The sequence below is a fragment of the Gossypium hirsutum genome, chromosome A02 (genome assembly GCF_007990345.1).
Source record: "Gossypium hirsutum isolate 1008001.06 chromosome A02, Gossypium_hirsutum_v2.1, whole genome shotgun sequence".
Taxonomy (NCBI): Eukaryota; Viridiplantae; Streptophyta; class Magnoliopsida; order Malvales; family Malvaceae; genus Gossypium; species Gossypium hirsutum.
Genome location: NC_053425.1, coordinates 15,249,194 through 15,271,521, shown reverse-complemented (window position 1 = coordinate 15,271,521; position 22,328 = coordinate 15,249,194). Strand labels below are relative to the sequence as shown.

The window sequence follows — 22,328 nt, the reverse complement described above, 5'->3', positions numbered from 1 at the left end:
AAAGCAAAACAATAATGAAACAACCACAAAACAACTAATTCTGACTGGCTCGATCCTGAACAAAAATAATTTTACCTGAAACTTAACTTGTTTAGAGAATTAGTCTTATTTTTTTGTCCAACCCTATTTTTCAAGTTTATATTTTATCTAAATTCTCTTACTTTTCAAATAAGCCCTCGAACTTGGACAAGTGACTCAGACAATGATTAGATTAAAGACACTATTAGCAAAAGCTAAGGCACTAGACCTTAAAAGGTTTGAATCTTATTCTTTCTTTGTTGTATTGTATATTGGTTAAGTTTTATATTACGATTGATCATAAATATATATATATATATATATTTGTATATGTATTATAGTTGTGGGACTTTAAAAAAAAAATTGTAACTCCAACACAATAAATTTGGGTATAAGCTTATTATTCATGTGGCGACAAATTTACGATAAAAGTATTATGAAGATTCTTATATTAGAAATCAAATTATATTTTATATTTTTATTAAAATTTAGATAAATTAATTCTTATACGTTAAATTAAAGAACAATTCAATTTTTTCTATTAAATATTCATCAATTTTTTAATATACAAAATAATCAATTTATTTTTTAATCTAATATATATGATTAATTTACATTTTTTTAAATATAATCAATATCATACAATTAAAATATAAATACAAATATGAGTAACTATAAATATTAAACTATTTCAAATGGACAGTCTAAGCAACTATTCGATTACAAACGGCCTAGTGATTACAATCCAAAATAAAATTTACAAACTGAAGGAGCTAACTGGATAAAAAAGTAATCCTTGGATGCAAAGATTTAAAAATTTCTTGCAAGCGACACGTGGCGACGCGTATAATCTCTTTATTTCTCTCTCTTCCGACGGCGTTTACTAGCCAGCCACTCTGTCTACCATTATCACGTTTTTTTTCTCTCTCTTTAGGTCAGCCGCTTTTCGCTCCCAATTTTTCTCACCTAAATTTTCCCAGGAAAGTTACGGAGAAAAAGAACAAAAGCGTTTCTCTTTCTTAAATTGATATTTTCGGAAACCCTATGCTGCTTTAGCTTTTTTTTTGAATTTTGATGGATTCTGTTCCACATGCATCACTTACCTCGATTCTTTAGCAATAGAGTCGCCATGGACTCGAAAAGGAGCAGAAGAAAACCTAGACTCGAGCGACGCAATGCAGCGAAGGACATCGATTACGATGCGGGCTCGTTTTGTTCGTCTCTCGATGATTCTTCTTCTTCTTCTTCTCCTCTAGTCACACGATCGCTCGATTTGTATCAAACAAGCTTTCGTCTCGAAGGAACCGACGGAGAGCTCGATCGAATTTGTCGGAGCTTGGGCCTTAATGGTCCTGAAGATTTTTCAATCCCGACCGCCGCCTGGGAGGCCCGTAAGATCAGATCGTCGTCGGATCTTCTGCCTCGGTCCAGATTAAACCGGTTGGATAGTCCTAAAGAAGAGACAGCTCTAGTAAAAGGCGGCGCCGGCGCTGAAGTAACAGTAGATGAATTGGCTGAGAGGGTTTTGGCTACTGAGTTGACTCGGAAGGACTCGTCCGAGTCGAAAAGGGAATGCTGCTTTTCTGATAAAATTGCGGTGGATAATACTACGACAACCGAATTGAAGTCAAGCACGTCTTGCGTTTCGAATGTTGTTGTTGGAGGAGGGAATAGTGGAATTAAAGGGGATAAGCCACCGTTTTTAAAGCCACCTCCGGGAATGAAGCTAAAAGCGATCGATAACGGCTGCTCCACCTGGGATCTGTTTAGGGATTTCGGCCCCGATGACGATAGAGGGTGTGCGATTCCGGTTAACTCACATTCGTCTTCCGATGACGAAGAATATAAAAGAGAGGACGGTGGGTTTAATGAGGGAAATACTAAGGAGGAAAATTTAATGAGAATAGGAGACAATGCGGTGCTTTCAGAGTCTTGTTCTTTCACAACTTCGAATGATGATGATTCTTCGAGTACTACAACAGAGCCTATGTCAAATATTTCTCCTAACGGTAGGTTCAAAAGGACAATTACTTATTGGGAGAAAGGTGAGCTTCTGGGAAGTGGATCATTTGGATCGGTTTACGAAGGGATTTCTGAGTAAGTGATTTGATACTCTGCCTATAATATAACATCCATTTTCATTTAGTAGCTTTTGTTGCAAGTTATTTTATCTTTGGGCACCTTATTTTATCTTTTGTTTCAAGCATCTGGGGTTAGGAAGTGTTCTTGGTCTTAGTTAAGCATTTAAGAAAGCGCCTCTGTATGGCTCCTTTCTTCTTTAGAGAGCACCTTCTTACATGTTTGGCTTGATGGATTAAGGATAGTAGCATCTTAGGATTGCTAGATTTCATTTATATGGTGAATTCCAAATGTGACTACTTTTTGGACATCTCATGTTTCTGCGTCTTGAACATGAAGGTTTGATGTATTTTAGCCTGCACTATCATCTGTCTTTAAGTGTTACTTTGTTTTTGTTTTTTATTTTTGCTGCTTGAAGTTTTGCATGATTGGACCTACATTTTTTGTGGGCAATTTGTGAATGGTAGTAAGTCCTGTTTTAGAAATAGATTTTGATTGTCGATTCAAGTATATGTTTTTGGTGGTATTATTTGGTTAGGAACTTGTTCCTTGGAGATATCTTGTTCTGTATATAGATTTCAAGATGACGAATTTATTGTTTACTGTTTTTGAAGACATGAGAAACATAATTAAGGGAGGCAACACTGCACTAGGATCTTTGAGATTTGGAACTAATTGTAGAGATTTTGGATTGTTATAGGCTTTAAGCTATATGATGACATTTACTTGGGAGTTACAGAAAAAATCACTGATCATAATTTTTTTCATAATAGTGTACAAAAGCATATTTTATCCTAACCAGCAATTAATTGGTTTTCCACTTGTTCAGTAGATCATGCATTTCTTTAGGGAAGAGATATTTTTCTTTCAGTGCTATATTAATAAGTTATCCATTCGTTTTCCTGTAGCGATGGATTCTTTTTTGCGGTGAAGGAAGTTTCGTTGCTTGATCAAGGAAGTCAGGGAAAGCAAAGTGTTATCCAACTTGAACATGTGAGACAGATCTTGGCTTTTATTTATTTAAATTTTCAGTTTCTTTTATGCTAATCAATCTTTTTTCTTGAAATATCTATTTTCTTCTTTTCTGTCCATTTAATTTCTCTCTTTCCTTTCTTTTTCAGGAGATTGCGCTTTTAAGTCAGTTTGAACATGAAAATATAGTTCAGTATTATGGCACAGATAAGGTACTAATTTGTCACATTTACCATAATCACTTGAATTGATAACTTTGGTTATTCTCTGAATTTTGAAAAATTGGTTACGCTTAATTTTGTTTTTAGTTTTCTTTCTTGAGTTTTAGGACAGAAACCTCTCTTTGTTTTTGTCATTTCATTTGTAATATTTTAGCCTCCTTTCCTACTTTTTTTTTTCTCATCAAAATAGATATTAAACAAAAAATTCAAATATAGCCATTTGCAATGTATTTTTCTCTAAAAATTAAATTTGACAGAATGTGTATATCCACAGAAATTTATCATGGATAAAAGAAAACATTTGCTATCCTGTGGCCTACTGTAAATTTATCACGGGAACTAATTTATCTTGGACTTAGAATGTTTTGTCATCTGTACCCATTGAAAGGTTATATTGCTGCTGCCGTTTGAGGCTATTTTGCTAATCTTCTAGCATTAGTGCATTATTGCACTACAATTTGACTGTTACATATCTACCTCCCCTGTATATTCTTGCATTCTGAGAAAGGCCTTAATGCCAAAGTTTATGTTTAAATAGCCTTACTTGTTTAGCTATAGAGAGATGGTTGAAAAGAAAAGAAAAAGATTGTCAGCTCAATGCCAAATATTGAATGACTGTTGATGCATGTAAATCGCTACATTTATGTGTGCTTCTTGGAGTATTATCATGCTAGTTATGCAAGTGGGGTTGTTGAATACCTTGGCTTAACAGGATGACCTTTTACTTTTGTTTTGTTAATTGTCTAACTTCCATCTTTCGATTTTTTGATTGTTGCAGGATCAATCAAAATTATACATCTTTCTTGAGCTTGTAACCAAAGGCTCCCTTTTGAAACTATATCAGAGATATCATCTTAGGGATTCTCAAGTCTCTGCATATACAAGACAGATTCTGCATGGATTGAAGTATCTTCATGACCGAAATGTGGTTCACAGGTAAGTCGAGACTTTTTATGCTGCTTCTCATTTAATTACCATATTGCTTAATTTTATCTATTTATTTTGTTTGCTTGATCTAGCTAAATGTGAAATTTTACTGCCACTTTAGTTGTATGTTCTTACATGCTTATGTTACTTCATATGGAAAATTTGCCCTTTTAATGTGAACTTTTTGCTTTACCCAAGATTCCTTATCTCTGTTGATATTCCTTCTCAAAAGGCATTTAAAAAGTCAAGAATGTGATATACTTTGATAATAGAAGTTTTTCTAAACATTTTACATATCATTTTGTATTTATTTTCCAAAGGTTGCCTGCCTGCTTGATTTCTGTCCTTTTCCCTTGGTATTTGTTATAGTTTTAAACGTTGGAACTAAAAATTGTTTGTTCTATGTTATGCTTAAGTTACCATGAACTTGAATTAATTCCTTGTTTGTTGATACAGGGATGTTAAGTGCGCAAACATATTGGTAGATGCAAGCGGATCTGTGAAACTTGCAGATTTTGGGTTGGCAAAGGTTTTTTCAACTCTTACGACCCTGGTTTTCTTTCGTTTCTTTGTAGCTTCTAAAATGATCACAGTAATGATATTGGTGCTGGTGTTTGTCTTCAGGCAACCAAGTTGAATGATGTTAAATCATGCAAAGGGACAGCATTCTGGATGGCCCCTGAGGTTTGCTTCTATCCTTTCCACTCAGAAATGATATATTCTGTAATAGTTGTTGTTTGATGTGTGTTGAGCATCACATTTCCTGTATTAGTGATACTGCTCAAGATATCTAGCTTAGTTGGAATACTTAATAATGGCTATGGTGACAACAGGAATGATAGAATATGTTTTTAGCTAATATTCTCCTATCCTAGAGATACTGGTGGTGGTATTTTAGCTTTTAGGAATAGTCAATCATGAATATGATGAAAATGAAACAATTTCTTGGCCAATGTTTCTCTATATAGAGAAAAATGTAAAAATCTCTCTTGCTGATCCAACATAATTTCCCAGGGCTTCATTTACATGAACAATGAATACTTATTTTTCAAAAAGTAAATCTTTTTAGCCACCAGGAAATTTTGAACAAAGTTGTTTTTGGCTAGACAAATTTCATGGACTAATAGTTGCAAATGCTTGATTATGGCATTTCTCCCATTGTGAAAGATGCTGGCTCCTCTTGAGATCAGACCTAAATGGTGTTTTTTCTTAGATGAGTTTTGTTATGATCATGGGTCTGAGATCGAGTTACTAGGCAATTAACAGGAAAATCAGATTCGACAGAAGGGTCTTTGCCCTTGTTTCCATTCCAAGTTTTGCCTATGGTGATGGAACACTAAGGGAGTTGCCTACCTTAATTTTCTGGAAATTCAACTTGTTTTATTCCTTAGTTAATTTCCTCATAAATAAAGGTTTACAGTAAGAGCAACCCTAATTTCCTAGCATACTAGGAAAGTTTTGTTTTCAGCTAATAGAGAAACCTTAGGAAATAAAATAAAACCAGAATCACAATCCAATCAACCTCCTTGATTGCGTCCTTGATTCTTGCCTTGATTCTAGTGATTCTTTCCATAGGGAACAAGTTCCAGTGCCTTTTCCCCGGAAACATGGTTACCATTGTTGCCTTTGCTATGGTAGTTATTTACTTTGTGACACATACTACCAATAATGTTTTGTTGATCATCAGCTGTTGAATTACAGGTTGTCAACCAGAAAGGTCAAGGGTATGGACTTCCTGCTGATATATGGAGCCTTGGTTGTACTGTGTTGGAGATGTTAACCCGTGAAATTCCGTACCATCAGTTGGAATGTGTATGTAGCTTCTCTCTGTAATATAAATTATTAAGTGATCTAGTATAAAAGTAGAAAGAATAGGCAATATGGAAATTTGTATGTTTTCATCACCAAATGACGAAATGGCTTATAGAATTTTATGGCATGAAGTTGGGTGAATTCTATCGTGCACTGCGATGGAGAGCTATGAACAAGTATTGTTGTTAGTTAAATTTTTTATATTCTCCGTTTTCATGCATGCAATTGTAGCTTGCTTAAATATTGTTATATTGTTAATGATTTCTTGTGTAACTCAAAACAGATGCAAGCATTGTTCAGAATTGGTAAAGGTGAGCCACCGCCAATTCCTGATTCTTTGTCAAAAGATGCACAAGATTTTATCATGCAATGCTTACAAACCAATCCTGAAGCTCGGCCAACTGCTGCAAAGCTCTTGCAGCATCCATTTGTGAAGAGGCCTCTTCCATCGCACTCAGGCTCTGCATCCCCTCATCTTGGCCGGCGGTTTTGATTGTTCAGCCTTGAAACTAAATTGCAACAAGTTATGAGGTATAAATATTTTCTGCTTGTGTTATATTTATTTCTTTCCTTGCTATTGAAACTAGTCTGTTTGATCAGACCTGGAATCTGCCATTTTGTCACAATGTGTTGTGTTTTTAGATCCTAAGATGCCTAAAATATAAAGTGAAAATGGTATATTGATTCTTGTGAATCATGAGTTTGTGAAAAGTTTGTTTGACTTCAATTCTTACACAGATGTTTATTCTCTTTGGGTGCCGCTATGTCCATGATGAAGAAGGAAGACAGCTTTTCGTCCATAAGCTCAAATGCTTTTTACCTTTTACTTTTGCCCCTAAAGACTAAAGAGTCAGCACAAGGGTAGGAAAAAGGAGTATGAGGCATTCTATGGGCCCTTGTCATTTCCGTAGATCGAAAACATCATGATCCCACTACAATGTTGTACAGAAAAGAACTGCGGTTGAATTATTTGTTGTGATTTTCTCTGTTCTGAAATTGCTTTAGTTTGTTTGTTATTTTGGGTGTAACATTATAATTTTACTAGGAGAAATTATTGTAAGAAATAGAGGCACGCACTATTTATTTGTAAATATGTATCGCTCTAAATTTTTTATGGAAATTAGTACTAGTTACATTTTAAGTACATATTCAACTTGTTTGCTATCTATCAAGGACTGGACGTTTACTTAGCTGCCGTCGGATGATGAAATATATACCTTGATCTTAAGTAATTACATAATAGATGGAAAAACTTTTTGTCACATAGAAAAGAGTGATTCAACTGGATAAACTATGCTGATTTATACCATGAACTTGTCAATTTGGATGTTCTGGGTTGGGGCAGAAGATTACGAGGGAATGGATTTAAGTTTTATTTAGCTAAGCTTGGTTGGCATTTGATGCATGAACCGATTCAGTTATGGGTGAGGGGTGACTGCAAAATATTTGGGTCATGATGATTTTTTTACCGTTACAGGTAATAGCAGTAACTCCCATTTGTGGCGAAGCATGCTGGTGCGAAGGGTCTGTTGTGGCGAGTGGGTAATGGGGCCATTACCAGGTTTTGGCTTGATTGTTGGACAGCTGATGGACCCCTTCTGCAGCATTTTAACGAGGCAGTGTTCGGAGTTGTTGAATGTTTCGGTTAGGGAGTTTCGATTGAATCTTTGTTACTTTTGCCTATGATTAACACAATGCTGCCGAGTCATATTGTTGGTCAAGTGCTTGCCAATCCGGGCCGAATTAGGGTGGAGCACGAGGATATATTAATCTGGTTGGGAACGAGTTCTGGTGAATTCAGTCTAGATCAGCTTACCAACTTTGGATGGGGTGGGATGATGTGTCGGACTCGATTAATGTTGAGTTATAGAGGATACCAGCGCAGGCAAAGATCAAGCTGTTCGTCGCTTGTTTGGCAGGATAGGCTATTGACTAATGTGGCCAGGAATATACAGGAGACGGAAGCATGTCGGCTTTGTGGTTGTGTGGGAGAGGATGTTATTCATATTCTTTGGGGTTGTAGAGCGGCTCAAGTCGGCTTTGTGGTTGTGTGCGAGAGGATGTTATTCATATTCTTTGGGATTGTAGAGCGGCTCAAGAGTTGTGGAGGCGTTTTTTTGGACGACGAGACAGCTTGATTCTTTATCTTTTGCGGATTGGTGGACAGTTTATCTTATATGATTTAAGAAGCGGCGGGTTGGTCATTGGTGCTGGCCTCTATTGTTCTCAACTCTGTGTTCGCGGATATGGAAATGGAGGAACGAAATGGCCATTGCGGGGCACTGCTGGGCACTCTTTGTGAAGCTCCAGGCTATTGGGTCAATTCTGAAGGAAGCTGTTGCTGCTGTTTCGGGTGCTGCTGTGCGCAGCAGGAAGCTTTTTATGCTTGGAGTAAACCGGTGGAGGGATGATACAAACTAAATACTAACGGACGAGACGGAGGATTGGTGATTGGCTTTACTGTTAACTTGGGTAGTTGCGACATTGTGTTGGCTGAGTTATGGGGTATCTTTCATGGGTGTAAGCATGGAATGCTGGCATAAGGTCTGTTGTAATCGAGTCGGACTCAGAGGTGTCGGTCAGGATGATCCAGCATGGAGTTGGTAGCTGCCATCCTCTGTTTTCCATATTTGAGGGTATTCATCATTTCCTACAAAAAGACTGGCAATGGAAATTGTCGCATGTGCCAAGAGAGGTGAATTTTGTGGCGGATTGGCTTGCAAATGATAGCTTATCACGTGAAAGGGATTCGGTTCCCCGGGTGTTACTAGCTTGTCTTAGCCGATGCGGCGGTGCTGCGTTTCCTAAACTAATTCCTTGATTATTGTACTATGGATTGTCCCTCCTTTAATCACCAAAAACAGTATTGTCTTAAATATATAAAAAAATCTTTCAAATGATGCTCTTCGACATTTCTTCTCGGAAAAGTTATCAAATTTTATACACAATCTTCCAAATTAGCCTACTATCAGTAATGCATGGTAATAGATTGAAGATAATTTGACGAATAAATGGTGGAAATCTATAACGTGGGTGGCCATCAATAGTTGCTACTTTCAGCAGTAGTATCGCCAGCACTTCCGAGCCAATGATGAATAACAGTTGAGAGATGAAGCCGAAATCAAGGGATATTCTCAATGGATCATCTCGAAATCAAGTGAAAATTAGTGTGGCTTGAACTAGATTATATCAATTAGTTAGACTGAACATCGATCGAGATATTAGTTCGAAGAGTGACAAAAAATGATTGACCGTAACTCGGTACAAACAGATTAAATCGGATTTAAAAACCAACAATTGAAATGGTTGAATCAAATGTTATATTTTTAAATATTTTTTAACAATTTATTTATTTCAGATTGGTCAAAAAAGAACGTACCCATGTCATGAAAGAACAAGGTACATAGACATCAAACCATCAGTAACAAGTATAATCTAACCACAGGGATGATAAAACATTAAGCGCAAACAAACTCAGATACAAAGCAACACGCAAAAGCCCAGCAAAATAAAACACAAGCCCAAAACTGAGCTCAAACCATAACCTCAAAATAAGGAATCCTAGCTGCCACACTTGGGGAAGGGAGGGAGAGGAAGGTGGAAGTTGCACCTAACCCGCACAAGAACACCGGCGGGGACCATGCCGTCGAGAGAAACATAGCCCGCCAAAAAAGAAAACCTTGAAGACAAATGAATTAGGGAAAGGTTTCGGTTGACACTAATATTGAATTTTAACAACCTCGATCCAATATCCCTAATTATTAAAAAAATCGCAGTGTAAAATTGTAGTGAAAATTATTTATGTATTTTGTCTATTAAAACAACTCTTTGGTATGGAAATTTTGCATATTTTTGAGATCACTAGCATTAATCTCAATCAATCCAATAAACTTGGGTAAGGCCATTACACAAAAAAGCACAATCATTTTTTTAGTTATAATATCAATAGCAATGTCACATATTTTAATTTTTTTTTTATGTCAATCTATAATCAAATATATATTACACCAAATATATGTTCAAATATAAATACTTTAGAACCTCTTGTGATGGCTCCAGGTATGGCTTGAGTTTGAGTCGCACTAATTGTGTTTATTGTTCGGGCTTTGCTCTGTTATTACAATACCGAATAACATAACTCAAATTTTTATTTTTATTTTGTTCAACAATATCACAACCAGAAATATAATATGTATGAGAGTTGGAGTCTACGTGATGAATGCTTTCAATAATTCACAATAAATTTTCTATACGTAAAAGTAGCATTAAAATTTTTATACAAGGAGTCAGATTACATATTGCTCTCTATTCAAAAAATAAACAAATTAATCTCTGTACATTAGATCAAAAAGTAAATTTGTCCTTATATTAAAAATTTCATCCACTTTTTTTGGTTAAAAATTGGTCCATGTATGTCGACATGAGGTACCCATGACATGCCATGTGTAACTATCTGATTATTTTGTTACCACGCTAATTTTTAACAGTAAAAATGTATGGAATTTTTAATTGAAAGGACTAGTTTGCTCTTAGATTTAATGTACAAGAATTATTTTGCTCATTTTTTTGAGTCAACGGGACAAAATGCAATCTAACTCATAGTACAAGGACCTCCATGGTACTTATACCATTTGTCACTTTAATAATTTCTTTTATAATTTTTTCTTCTACTATATACAATAGGGGTGAGTATTCGATCGAGTAAAAATTTTCGAGTTAGTCAAGTTGACAAATCCTATTTTAGTAACTGAACTCAATTTGAACTTTTTCGAATTAAGTCGAATCGAGTCAAAAAATTTCGAGTCAAATCGAGTCGAGTTAACGAATCCTATTTATCAAAACCATTTTAAATTTGAAAAACGGGAGTCGACTTAAAAACAAAAATGGAGTCGCCACCAATCTTTTCCGAGGTGTGATCGGATCACCTTGAGTTTGATCATTTTAATAAAATATTTTGATTTATTAAAACGATGATTTTGATCTACGAAATTGAGAATAAAGGTTCGGGAGTCAATTACGCACGAGGAAGGGTTAGCACCCTCGTAACGCTCAAAATTGGTACCGAATTGATTAATTAATGTTTTAACGTCGAATGTTTGAAAAGATTTTAGAATACGATCCTTTTATTTTATTTTTTTAAAAGAATACTTGAATAAATTAAATGGAATGCTAAGACCCTCTTATCTCGAAGAAATAAAATGTCACACCCAGTAAATTAGGATACAACATTTCAAACCCTCAAAAATAAGTTTGTCTTTTAATTTTCAAAAGTTATGCATTTAAGTTTTAAAAAAAAAAGATATTCGGTTATTTGGGTCGAATGAAAAATCGGAACCCAGTAAGTTAAGGCACAATCTCTCAAATTTTCAAACACAGAATGCTACCTTTATTTTGAAAAAACTTTCGAATAAAAAGAAACAATTAAACGAAAAGCATTTTTATTTTAAACAATAATTTACGAATAAAATGTCGCACTAATAAATTACAAAACACAAATACTAAAAAAAACAATTCACGAAAACTACAAGATGGACCGATTTTAAAACTAACATAGACAATCAAAAGAAATGATAATAAAATAACATAGTTAATAACGCAAATAATAATAATACATTAATAAAAAAAATAATACGTTAATAATAATATTAATGGTAAAAATAGAAAATAATATATATATATATATATGAGGATGATGAAAGTATGTAAGTAGTAATAATAAAACAATAATAATAATAATCATAACAAATATAAAAAGAAAATATATAAGGTAGTGAAAATATAGAATTAATTAACGATAATAATAGTAATAATAGAATAATGCTAAGAGTAACTATAAACATAGTAATAACGATTAAAATAATAATAACAACAACAAAATAGAAGACAATAATAATAATATATTAATAACAATAAAATAATATATGGGAAAAAAATATATAAGAAGATATAAATAAATGATAAAATAAAATAAAGGTATATAATGTTTTTAGGTAAATAAATAAATAGAGTTGAAATATAATAATAGTAGCAATAACAGTACAAAACTATTTAATATAGTACCATGATAATAATAAAATAATAAAAATAATAATATGTTACTAATAATAATAAATAAATAATGGTAATAAATATATAAAATAATAGTAACAGTAATAAAATAAATATAATATAATAATAATAATAATATATAATAATAACAATATTAAAAATAATATTCTCCCCCTCCCTTCTAAATCCGGCTATTGGTCTGACCTTGCTCCGGTCATCGGACCTCCACGAGCCGCCGTCGGCACCACTGTACACGACAGCCGGACCTCAAAAAAATCCTTTTTCGGTAATTTTAAAATGGGTAAGCTTCTTCCCTTTATTTTTACTTTCGTATAAAAAAACAAAATAAAATTGAAAGAAAAAAATAAACAAACAAAGAACTTAAAATGAGAATAGACAAAAAAAACCTCTTTTGCTTTGATCCTTGATTAATCTCCAAAAACCAGCCCCCTTTATAATAGTTTTGAATGGCTTTTATAGCCAAATTTTACAACTGATTCCTCTTTCTTTTTGCAAGCAAGTGGGGCGATGGAGTTAGTGGGGTGGTTTAGTGGGGTGTTGGAGTTAGTGGCGTGATTTAGTGGGGTGGTATTTGGGTTGTAAATGGGCTTTGTATCTTGGATTGTTGTTTATTGGGCCCTACACTATTATTTATATTTAATGTTGCATTTAGATGGACCGATTATTTAACTGGTGGACGAAGTACAAGATTATTTAACTAGATGAACAATATAATAACTTAATGGATAAACATTTATCAAAGCAATATAGTTTTGCCTTTTAACTTAATTATTTTGAATTTTAACTTTTAAAAAAGTAAACATTTATCAAAACGACGTAGTTTTGTCTTTTCTTATTCAGATTTTTGGATAACTCGAATTGTGTAATTCATATTCGAGTTAAACCGAAAAATTTAATTTTTTATTCGAGTTGATCCGAATAACTTGATTAACTCAAATAACTTGAACTATTTAATTTAAAATTTGAATTTTTTATCGAATTTTTTGAATCGAATTAGATTTTACTCACCACTAATCTATAATTAGACTTGTCAAATGATCGGGTAGCCTGCCCAGTGAAGTAGGCCCAACTTGAGGATTTTCACACCTCAAATCGACCCTACCCAAATAAAAAAATAATTTTTAAAATTTAAACTTAATTATAAAAGTATATAAAATATAAATTTTAATATTTTATTATTAATTTGGATAGTGAAGCAAAGTGGGTCGACTTAAAAACAGACATGAAATATTTTTCGAAATCATACTTCAACCTGAGCTGACCATTCTATTTATAATGTATATAAACATATATTTGTATTCGTGTATATCTTAAAGTAGTGCTGCAAAAGGTTTAGCTTTTTTTTTTTTTTAAAAGAACAAGATAAATACTATTTGGTCGCATGAAATTAACGAAAAGGATTATTTCTTTTTCTTTTTTTTTTTGGCGCAAAGAAAATATTCTAAAAGTCATAACCTGGAACCTACTGCACTTTTTAAGTTATGGACTCTGCAGTATCTTTGTTGGATTCATGAATCAAAATCACCATAATTGTTTCATCCATTTCCTTCTTCTTCTTCTTCCTCTTTTTTTTTTTTATATAAAAAAGTGATGATAAGCATTCCACCAAAAACCCTTTTTTGGCAGAATCTTGAATACCAAACAATGTGCTATTGATGCTTGTTTTAATGTTGGTGATAATGATAAACTACAATAGATAAGTATACATATTGTTATACCTATATATAACTATCGAAATTTATTACTTTAATGGTAAAAATATCATAGAGGTTTTTACATTAAGTATTAAATTACAATTGGTTTCCTCTAATAAAAAATAGGTAAATTTACATTAGATCAAACAGTAAACTGATCTTTTCTATTAAAAATTTGATCCAAATCTACTCTTAAAAGCTAGCATGAGTGATAAAATAATCAAATAATTACATGTTGATGTACAGTGACCAATTTTTAACAATAGAAATAGATAAAAATTTAACAGAATAATCAATTTACTCTTTTATTTAATATACAAAGATTAATTTATCTTTTTTTAATAGAGGAAGCAAAATAACATTCAACTCCTAATACAATAACCTCTATAATATTTTTATCTAACTTCATTAATGCCATATGTCATTTTTTTAAAGTAAACACAGTGTCGTCTTTATTTTTTATTTTTTACACTACAAGTTAACTGTACCTGTATGTTATAAGAATATTGGTGACAGCAAATTATATAACACCATCATTCCTGGAAACTTCATTTGGCATGTTAAATAAGGCAATCACAATGTTTGCAATGGCCAATCAACTTTGAACACATGCTGAAGCACATGTTACCACCCAAGTGAAACAGCCTTTTTTAGCTAACAATTTGCATTTATTGAATAAAACTAAAAAAAGAAAAAGTGAAATAAATAATGAAGTAGTGAAGCAGCCACATAGGTATGAACCCGAAATATGAGGTGCCACTTGATCCATTCACAATTTGTGAGCTTATATTCCCAGTTTTCTAGTCAAAGCTGAATGCAAAAAGGTTCAAAGTGTATATAACATTGAATCCTAATGTTGTATAAACCCTTCCCCTTCCCACATTGTCTTTGATATTTTATTATTTATTTTCCTTGGAGAATCACATCGTACAAAAATAAGTGTGAGGAGCAGAGTAGTTTATAATTGAACCCCAAAAAGTGTTAAAGAAAGTTGGCCCTAAATCTATGGACCTCATTCAAGTATTGACACGCAAATTTGTCTGCTATAAAGTGTGGTATGTCAGGCAAAGCAGTTGACGGGCCACCAAAAAACCAAGGGAGCTTGGCTCATCGTTTCCCCCAAGAGCCAACGTCCCATTTCTTTTGCTTGCCCCTTTCTCCCTAATTCCTCCCTTCCCCAGTTGTGATCTTTTTTTCACTTCCCTTTTCACTATTTTTTTCCTCGTTCTTTCTTTCTTTTCTGATTTGATATCTTTTTTCTTTTATATTTCCTAATTACCTCGAGTTTTGATTAAATTTGGAATTCAATTCTTAAATAGGAAATAATTTTTTTTGATATTGAATAAAAGTATCATAAAGATACATGTATTTTATTTTATCTATTAAAAAAACAAGTAAATTTGTATAAAAATAAGTTTTTAATAGTAAAAATAATTAAAATTTTTAATAAAAAAATTAATTTACTATTTGATCTAATATATATAAACTAATTTATTTATTTATTTATTGAGTAAAGAGATAGTGAGGCATTTTAATTTTCAACTATATTGTATTTTGTTGAGCTACACCAAAAACCCGCCCCATGTATTTTGTTTTTTGCTGGTTGGCCGTTGAGCTCTCCCATGCGCCACTTCCCCCTCATTTCCACACCTAGTAAAAATTTATCCCTTTTCTTATTTGTCTTACACATCTGTGATCTTAAACATATTTTTTTATTTAACAGTCATAATAACTATAATGGAAAGCAGCAACAAAAAAAAATAGTGTAATTATAGCTTTAAAGATGAGTAAAAGCGAGATTAAAAAGATATGTAATTTTATTTTTTAAATATTAATATAATAAACACATCACTTAGGTTTTGTTTTCTCGAAAAATATTAATTTTAAGTGTTTGATATTGTTGTCAAAAATTATTATTGAAAGTTGAAATATTATTTTTAAACATGATAGTGGAAAGTAAAATATTAATTAACTTATGCAATATTTAAATAATTTAATTCAATGATACGATACATTTTGAGTAATTAGTATAAATTATTTGTAAAATTAATTATACATAATATATTTTAAAATTTTTAAATATAATAATAAATGATATTTAAATAATTTAATATAATGATACATAAAATATAAATTAATCTAATTTTTATATAACTTTTAAATAGTTAGTATAAATAAGGATATTTTGATCATTTCGTTTCCAAACGCAAAAGCCAAGATTTAGGTTAATTTAAATATTACTTTTTGTGTTTAGATGAAAAAACACTTTTGACTCTAAAATCAAGTGTTCTTTATTGTTTTTGTGGTGGAAAAACACTTTACCGAAATGAAAAACACCCCTTAACAAGTACAGGAAAATCATATAATAAATGAATATAAATATCAAAACTACACATAAATTTTGATCAAACAATTTGATACATTAAATTTCATTTTATGCTATTAAATATATATATATATATGAAATTTTAATTTTAATCCACTCTTTCATAAAACCACAAGCACAACTATCAACATGGCATCGTTTATGCTTACTTATTATATCCACAACTTGGAATTATCTAGATTTAATTTTTAAAATGTGTATAGTTGAGTTGCAATAAAAAATTCATATATAAAATTAAATGAAGATAAAAAATTTACGCGAAAATTATAAAATTAAAATTCATATATTATATTATATATTAAATTAAAGCTGGTATTAAAATTTATTCATATAATAAACTTATATCTAATGGATTAAATTCTGATTTTTTTTCTTTTTTAGAAAATACAAACATAACTTTTTTATGAATAATTTCTTTTTCACAAAGATATTTGATGACATTTTAGATTTTCTGACATCTAGTACAAATATTTTTAGACCATAAAATTGTAATCTCTTTGTCAAAAGATATGACATTATATTGATTAACAGCCTTAGACCATTTTCTTCAAGTTTAACCCTTTGTTTATTGGTGAAAAAATGTCATGAATACTCGATTTGAATGTTATTCTCTAATAAAAAAAATCCACTTAATTTCCCATTATATATTTCAATAATAAAACCTATTCAATAAAAAGTCAAAAACTAGTCCCTTCAATAATAAGTAATTTATGTTCATCTAATACAAAATCATTAGTTAAATATTTTATGTTGTTGGTAATATAGATATAAAAAGGTTAACACGTTACAAACAAGTAGTCGAGTATAATGGTAAGATATGTTATACTTTTAAGGAGAAAATATAAGTTTTAGAAACAATATTGTTGAGAGAGACAGTCATGAACCTCGAACATAAACCGTAAAGATTTATAAAATTAGTTACAACTTGTATAAAAAAGATATTTTAAAACTTAGTATATATATATATATATATATATATAAATCCAAATGAATAAAACTTTGCTGTCAATCAATTCCGAAAAGGATAGACTACAGCTAATATAGGAAAAGTTAGTATTAAAAATATTTACCAATTTCTAGTGATACTAGTAAGATGACATCATAATGGAAAGAAAATTATGGTTAATTCTTTACATTTGTTTCTAAATTCAATAAAAATAATGTTAGAAATGTTTAGAAAAAAGTAGAAATATAGTCGAACTCCTATGAATGTAAAAAATAGATTGGATTAGTCGCTCAAATCGTCTAGTTTTGTTTGTTTGCTGTGTTTCCATGTTGGTATATGCATGTTTGAGAATATTAAACTTACATATTGTGTTTTTTTACATAATATCTAAAATTATCCATAGCTCTTCTTTAACTCATAAATAGAAGGATAATGCGCATCAACACACTTGAATTCATGTCCTTTTACATTGACAATAATACCTATGCCAATCGAGCTAAGACTCAATTGGCAACTTACATGTGTTTTGTATATTTTTTAAAATATTGTACTTAAACAATATCATTTATTCTTTAATCCGTGCCTATAGGCAAGGTTTAAGCAGAGCCAATAAATCATTTTCAACCTATACATATAAACATTGATTGAGCTGAATATTCTCTTTTTATGCTTATTAATTTGAGAGCCTAATTAATACTGATATTTTTCCCTCCACACACCTTCTATATTTCCAGATTTGTTCAAAAAAGTGTCCCAGGAATCATTATTTTTTCGTCCTATTGATCAATTTTTTTAAAAAATAATAATAAAAATTTTAGTAGATATTTTATTGTATGTAAGTGGTGCGTATTTATCAGTCTGTTGATGCACGGAAATAATCGTGTGGCTGGCTAGCTAACTGCTTTCTTAACTCAGCGCAGCGAATGGAGCCGTGGCTCGGCGCGACGCCCGCATCTCAGCCCCCGACAAAGAACACAGAATATAATTTCTCTCCCAGGAAAAAAGGGAATTGAAAAAGAAAATACAAATATTTTTAAAAACTTCTTTTGATTAGAAAAGGCAAATACAAAAACCATTTGAATTTAGTGACCAGGTTTACAACGCAATCGTGCAGAGGGTCCCATTTGATATGTTTATGGCCTCCACGAGGCTATTTAAACGCCTTCACCCTCCCCCAGTTTCTTCATTTTCTCAGTGAAACAAAAAAGAAAATCCAGTCAAGAAAGAGAAACAGAGAATTTTCTTTCTTGTTTTCAAGTAAATATTGAATCTCCATAGTTATGGCGGCTTCGGTCGATAATAGACAATTCAGGGGGCTTGAACCGACTTTGAACGGCGTGTACACCCCCTTGAAGCCCGGTCCAACCCCAACCCACCGTCATGTTCACCAGGTTTTCCTCGACCATGATTATGAATCCTCCAGCGATGATGATGATAACGAGATCGAATATTACAAAGCCATGGTCGTCAAATCCAACAACGAGGTTGAATCGTCAATCTTGGACCCTCGAGACGAAGCAACCGCTGATAACTGGATCGAGCGGAACCCTTCCCTAGTCCGTCTTACAGGGAAACACCCTTTCAACTCTGAACCCCCTTTGAACCGCCTCATGTACCACGGTTTCATCACCCCGGTTCCTCTCCACTACGTTCGTAACCACGGTGCGGTCCCCAAAGCTTCGTGGGATGACTGGACCGTTGAAATAACCGGTTTAGTTAAAAGGCCAATGAAGTTGACGATGGATCAGCTCGTGAAAGAGTTTCAAAGCCGTGAGTTCCCGGTTACCTTGGTTTGCGCCGGGAACCGTCGTAAAGAACAAAACATGATCAAACCAACGGTGGGTTTCAACTGGGGAGCGTCGGGGATTTCCACGTCGATATGGAGGGGTGTACCATTGCGTGACTTGCTCAAACGATGTGGGATCTACAGCAAGAAACATGGCGCCCTCAATGTGTGTTTCGAAGGAGCTGAGCATTTGCCCGGCGGCGGCGGATCCAAGTATGGAACTAGCATCAAGAAGGAATTCGCCATGGACCCAGCTCGGGATATTATATTAGCTTACATGCAAAACGGGGAACTTTTAACCCCGGACCATGGCTTCCCTGTTCGAATCATCATACCAGGGTTCATCGGCGGGAGAATGGTGAAATGGTTGAAACGAATCATTGTTACAACGAAAGAATCTGATAATTTTTATCACTATAGAGATAATAAGGTCCTTCCTTCTCATGTTGATTCAGAGCTAGCCAACGCTGAAGGTATTAAAAGTGTTTTTATTTTTTTTTTACTAAGCAGTAAAATTATTTTGCATGGGAAATTCAGTTTTTTGATAATGAAACATGCTGATGTAATGTTTGCAGCTTGGTGGTATAAGCCGGAATACGTCATCAATGAGCTAAACATCAGCTCGGTGATAACGACGCCTTGTCATGAAGAGATCCTACCAATCAACTCGTGGACAACTCAGAGGCCGTACACTCTGAGGGGCTATTCATATTCGGGTGAGTTCAAAACTTCGTTTTTACAAAGTGAATCTTCTGGTCTTTTTCCTCCAATTGGATTCCAACTGTACGTACTAAAGTCCCCGACATGGTTGGCTGTTAACTAAGGTCCATGCACCTTTGTAAAACTGGACTAGATTTAAGGTCAAAGCTAAGTAGTTGGATTGCAACTTGTGTGCTTGTGACTGCAAGTTGGGGGCGATGAGAATCAGCCTTTTTTATGTTCCTTTTCCTCTTTTTTTTGGAAGAGTCGTGGAAATGTAGTTAATCATCCCATAGCTAAACGCGCTTTATGTTGGTGTAAAATTGACGACAGGCGGTGGGAAAAAGGTAACACGTGTAGAAGTAACAATGGACGGTGGTGAAACTTGGCAAGTGTGCACGTTGGACCACCCCGAAAAGCCTAATAAATACGGTAAATTCTGGTGCTGGTGCTTCTGGTCGCTTGAGGTCGAAGTGCTTGACCTTTTGGGTGCCAAAGAGATAGCGGTTCGAGCCTGGGATGAGACCAATAACACCCAGCCCGAAAAGCTCATTTGGAATCTTATGGTAACACCCTACACTTCACTTTTTTTAACATGTTTTTAAAAGAATAAACTGCTCTATATTCTTGTTCTCTGTTCCCCACTAATGGAGTTAATAGGTTTAATGATTCACATGTAACAGGGAATGATGAACAACTGCTGGTTCCGTGTAAAAACAAACGTGTGCAGGCCACACAAAGGTGAAATCGGGATTGTTTTCGAGCACCCGACACTGCCGGGCAACCAATCCGGTGGATGGATGGCTAAGGAACGACACCCCGAAAACCCAACCATAAAGAAGAGTGTCTCTTCTCCTTTCATGAACACTGCCTCCAAAACATTTTCAATGTCCGAGGTCAATAAACACAACTCTGCTGATTCGGCTTGGATCGTTGTCCATGGTAACATCTATGATTGCACTCGGTTCCTCAAGGATCACCCTGGTGGCACCGACAGTATTCTTATCAACGCCGGAACCGACTGCACCGAGGAGTTCGACGCCATTCACTCCGACAAAGCCAAGAAAATGCTAGAAGATTATCGAATCGGTGAGTTGTTAACGTCGGGATATGTTTCCGACTCGGCGGGGTCCTCGCCTAATACTTCCGTGCATGGAGCGTCCAACATGAGCTTTTTAGCTCCTATTAAAGAAGTTGCGCCCACAAGACCTGTGGCGCTTATTCCACGTGAGAAAATCCCATGCAAACTCGTCGAAAAAACATCCATCTCCCATGACGTTCGTCGGTTCCGATTCGCGTTGCCGTCGGAAGATCAAGTGCTCGGGTTACCTGTAGGGAAGCACATATTTTTGTGTGCCACCATTGGTGATAAGCTTTGCATGCGAGCCTACACCCCAACTAGTAGCATTGATGAAGTTGGCCACTTTGATCTAGTCGTCAAGATTTACTTCAAAGGGGTGCACCCGAAATTCCCTAACGGTGGCCTCATGTCACAATATTTGGACTCTCTCCCCCTCGGTTCGTCACTAGACGTGAAGGGTCCTTTGGGTCACATCGAATACACCGGTCAGGGCAACTTTTTGGTTCACGGCAAACCCAAGTTTGCCAAGAAACTAGCAATGTTAGCCGGTGGGACGGGGATCACCCCCATTTATCAACTCATCCAAGCCATTTTAAAAGACCCCAAGGACGAGACCGAGATGTATGTCGTGTACGCAAACCGAACCGAGGACGACATTTTGCTGAAAGAGGAGCTCGACGACTGGGCTAAGAAGCATGATCGGTTGAAAGTATGGTACGTCGTACAAGAATCTATAAGGGAAGGATGGCAATATAGCACAGGTTTCATCACGGAAAGTGTAATGAGGGATCACATCCCGGAGGGCTCCAGCGACACCCTTGCGTTGGCTTGTGGGCCGCCGCCGATGATCCAGTTCGCCGTGCAGCCTAACATAGAGAAGATGAAGTATTACGTCAAGGATTTTTTGTTGGTATTTTAAGGAAAATTTGGAGATGTTTAAATGTTTTTTAGTCACTGTTCTTTGTCTTGTATTATTATTAATTTTTCCCATGGCATAGCAAAGTTGTTGGGAAAACGATGTACATAGAGAAATCAAGGGTGTTGTAGTTTGAGAGAAGGAAAATAAATAATAATAATAAATCTTCTTGTATCATGTTCTATATAGAAATTCGTTTCCAAATAATAACCAGAGCGAGAAAAAGTTTATGGGTAATTAGAATTATTAAATTAATGACTTTGAAAACACTAATTTTTCCTTCCAAACAAAAACCAGAAAACATGATTTCCGAATAGAGACAAAAGAAAGTGATCATTGTGGATTTACCAACCTGATGAATTTTATTAATAATTATATTATGACATACTATAAATTTTATTCATACACGAAAACTAAAAATTGAGAAATATTATCTCTACACTAACATTTATGTGTTTCATAATCACATGTGTGCGAAATAAGAATTATTATTTCCATATTAGAATTCAAAATTTTGAAATAATAGATATGTAAAAAAATATATTTTAATATGATGAATTTGAATCATTAATCACTTATTTAGATTTTAAAATTATTATTTTATTAAATTTTATTATATATATTTTTATATTTTTTTAAAAAATTTATAATTTTTTTAAAAATATAAATTTTAGAATTTCTGTAAATAGTTTGAATTTTAATTTTTTTTTAAATTTTAAAAA

At 33.7% G+C, this 22,328-nt stretch overlaps 2 protein-coding genes across 2 annotated transcripts; both read left to right on the top strand.

Annotated features, from left to right (window-relative positions):
* The first annotated feature begins 898 nt into the window (after nucleotides 1-898).
* LOC107951438 (mitogen-activated protein kinase kinase kinase 1) lies at nucleotides 899-7,175 on the top strand. The gene is made up of 9 exons (XM_041085349.1): nucleotides 899-2,115; nucleotides 3,006-3,090; nucleotides 3,219-3,281; nucleotides 4,069-4,226; nucleotides 4,674-4,746; nucleotides 4,842-4,901; nucleotides 5,919-6,029; nucleotides 6,313-6,560; nucleotides 6,768-7,175. The coding sequence occupies exons 1-8, from the start codon at nucleotides 1,109-1,111 to the stop codon at nucleotides 6,520-6,522; spliced, it is 1,767 nt and encodes a 588-aa protein (XP_040941283.1). The 5' UTR covers nucleotides 899-1,108; the 3' UTR covers nucleotides 6,523-6,560; nucleotides 6,768-7,175.
* Nucleotides 7,176-18,140: 10,965 nt separating this feature from the next.
* On the top strand, nucleotides 18,141-21,780 carry LOC107951439 (nitrate reductase [NADH]). The gene is made up of 4 exons (XM_016886504.2): nucleotides 18,141-19,383; nucleotides 19,486-19,626; nucleotides 19,943-20,175; nucleotides 20,293-21,780. Exons 1-4 carry the CDS (start codon nucleotides 18,405-18,407, stop codon nucleotides 21,607-21,609), a joined length of 2,670 nt encoding a protein of 889 aa, XP_016741993.2. The 5' UTR covers nucleotides 18,141-18,404; the 3' UTR covers nucleotides 21,610-21,780.
* The last annotated feature ends 548 nt before the right edge of the window (nucleotides 21,781-22,328 follow it).

Bases quoted from the DNA above. Each gene is read 5' to 3' on its own strand.
- LOC107951438 (XM_041085349.1), top strand. From the start codon at position 1,109: ATGCATCACTTACCTCGATTCTTTAGCAATAGAGTCGCCATGGACTCG. The intron at 2,116-3,005 runs GTAAGTGATTTG...GTTTTCCTGTAG, and splicing joins GTTTACGAAGGGATTTCTGA to CGATGGATTCTTTTTTGCGG. The intron at 3,091-3,218 runs GTGAGACAGATC...TTTCTTTTTCAG, and splicing joins GTGTTATCCAACTTGAACAT to GAGATTGCGCTTTTAAGTCA.
- LOC107951439 (XM_016886504.2), top strand. From the start codon at position 18,405: ATGGCGGCTTCGGTCGATAATAGACAATTCAGGGGGCTTGAACCGACT. The intron at 19,384-19,485 runs GTATTAAAAGTG...TAATGTTTGCAG, and splicing joins AGAGCTAGCCAACGCTGAAG to CTTGGTGGTATAAGCCGGAA. The intron at 19,627-19,942 runs GTGAGTTCAAAA...AATTGACGACAG, and splicing joins GAGGGGCTATTCATATTCGG to GCGGTGGGAAAAAGGTAACA.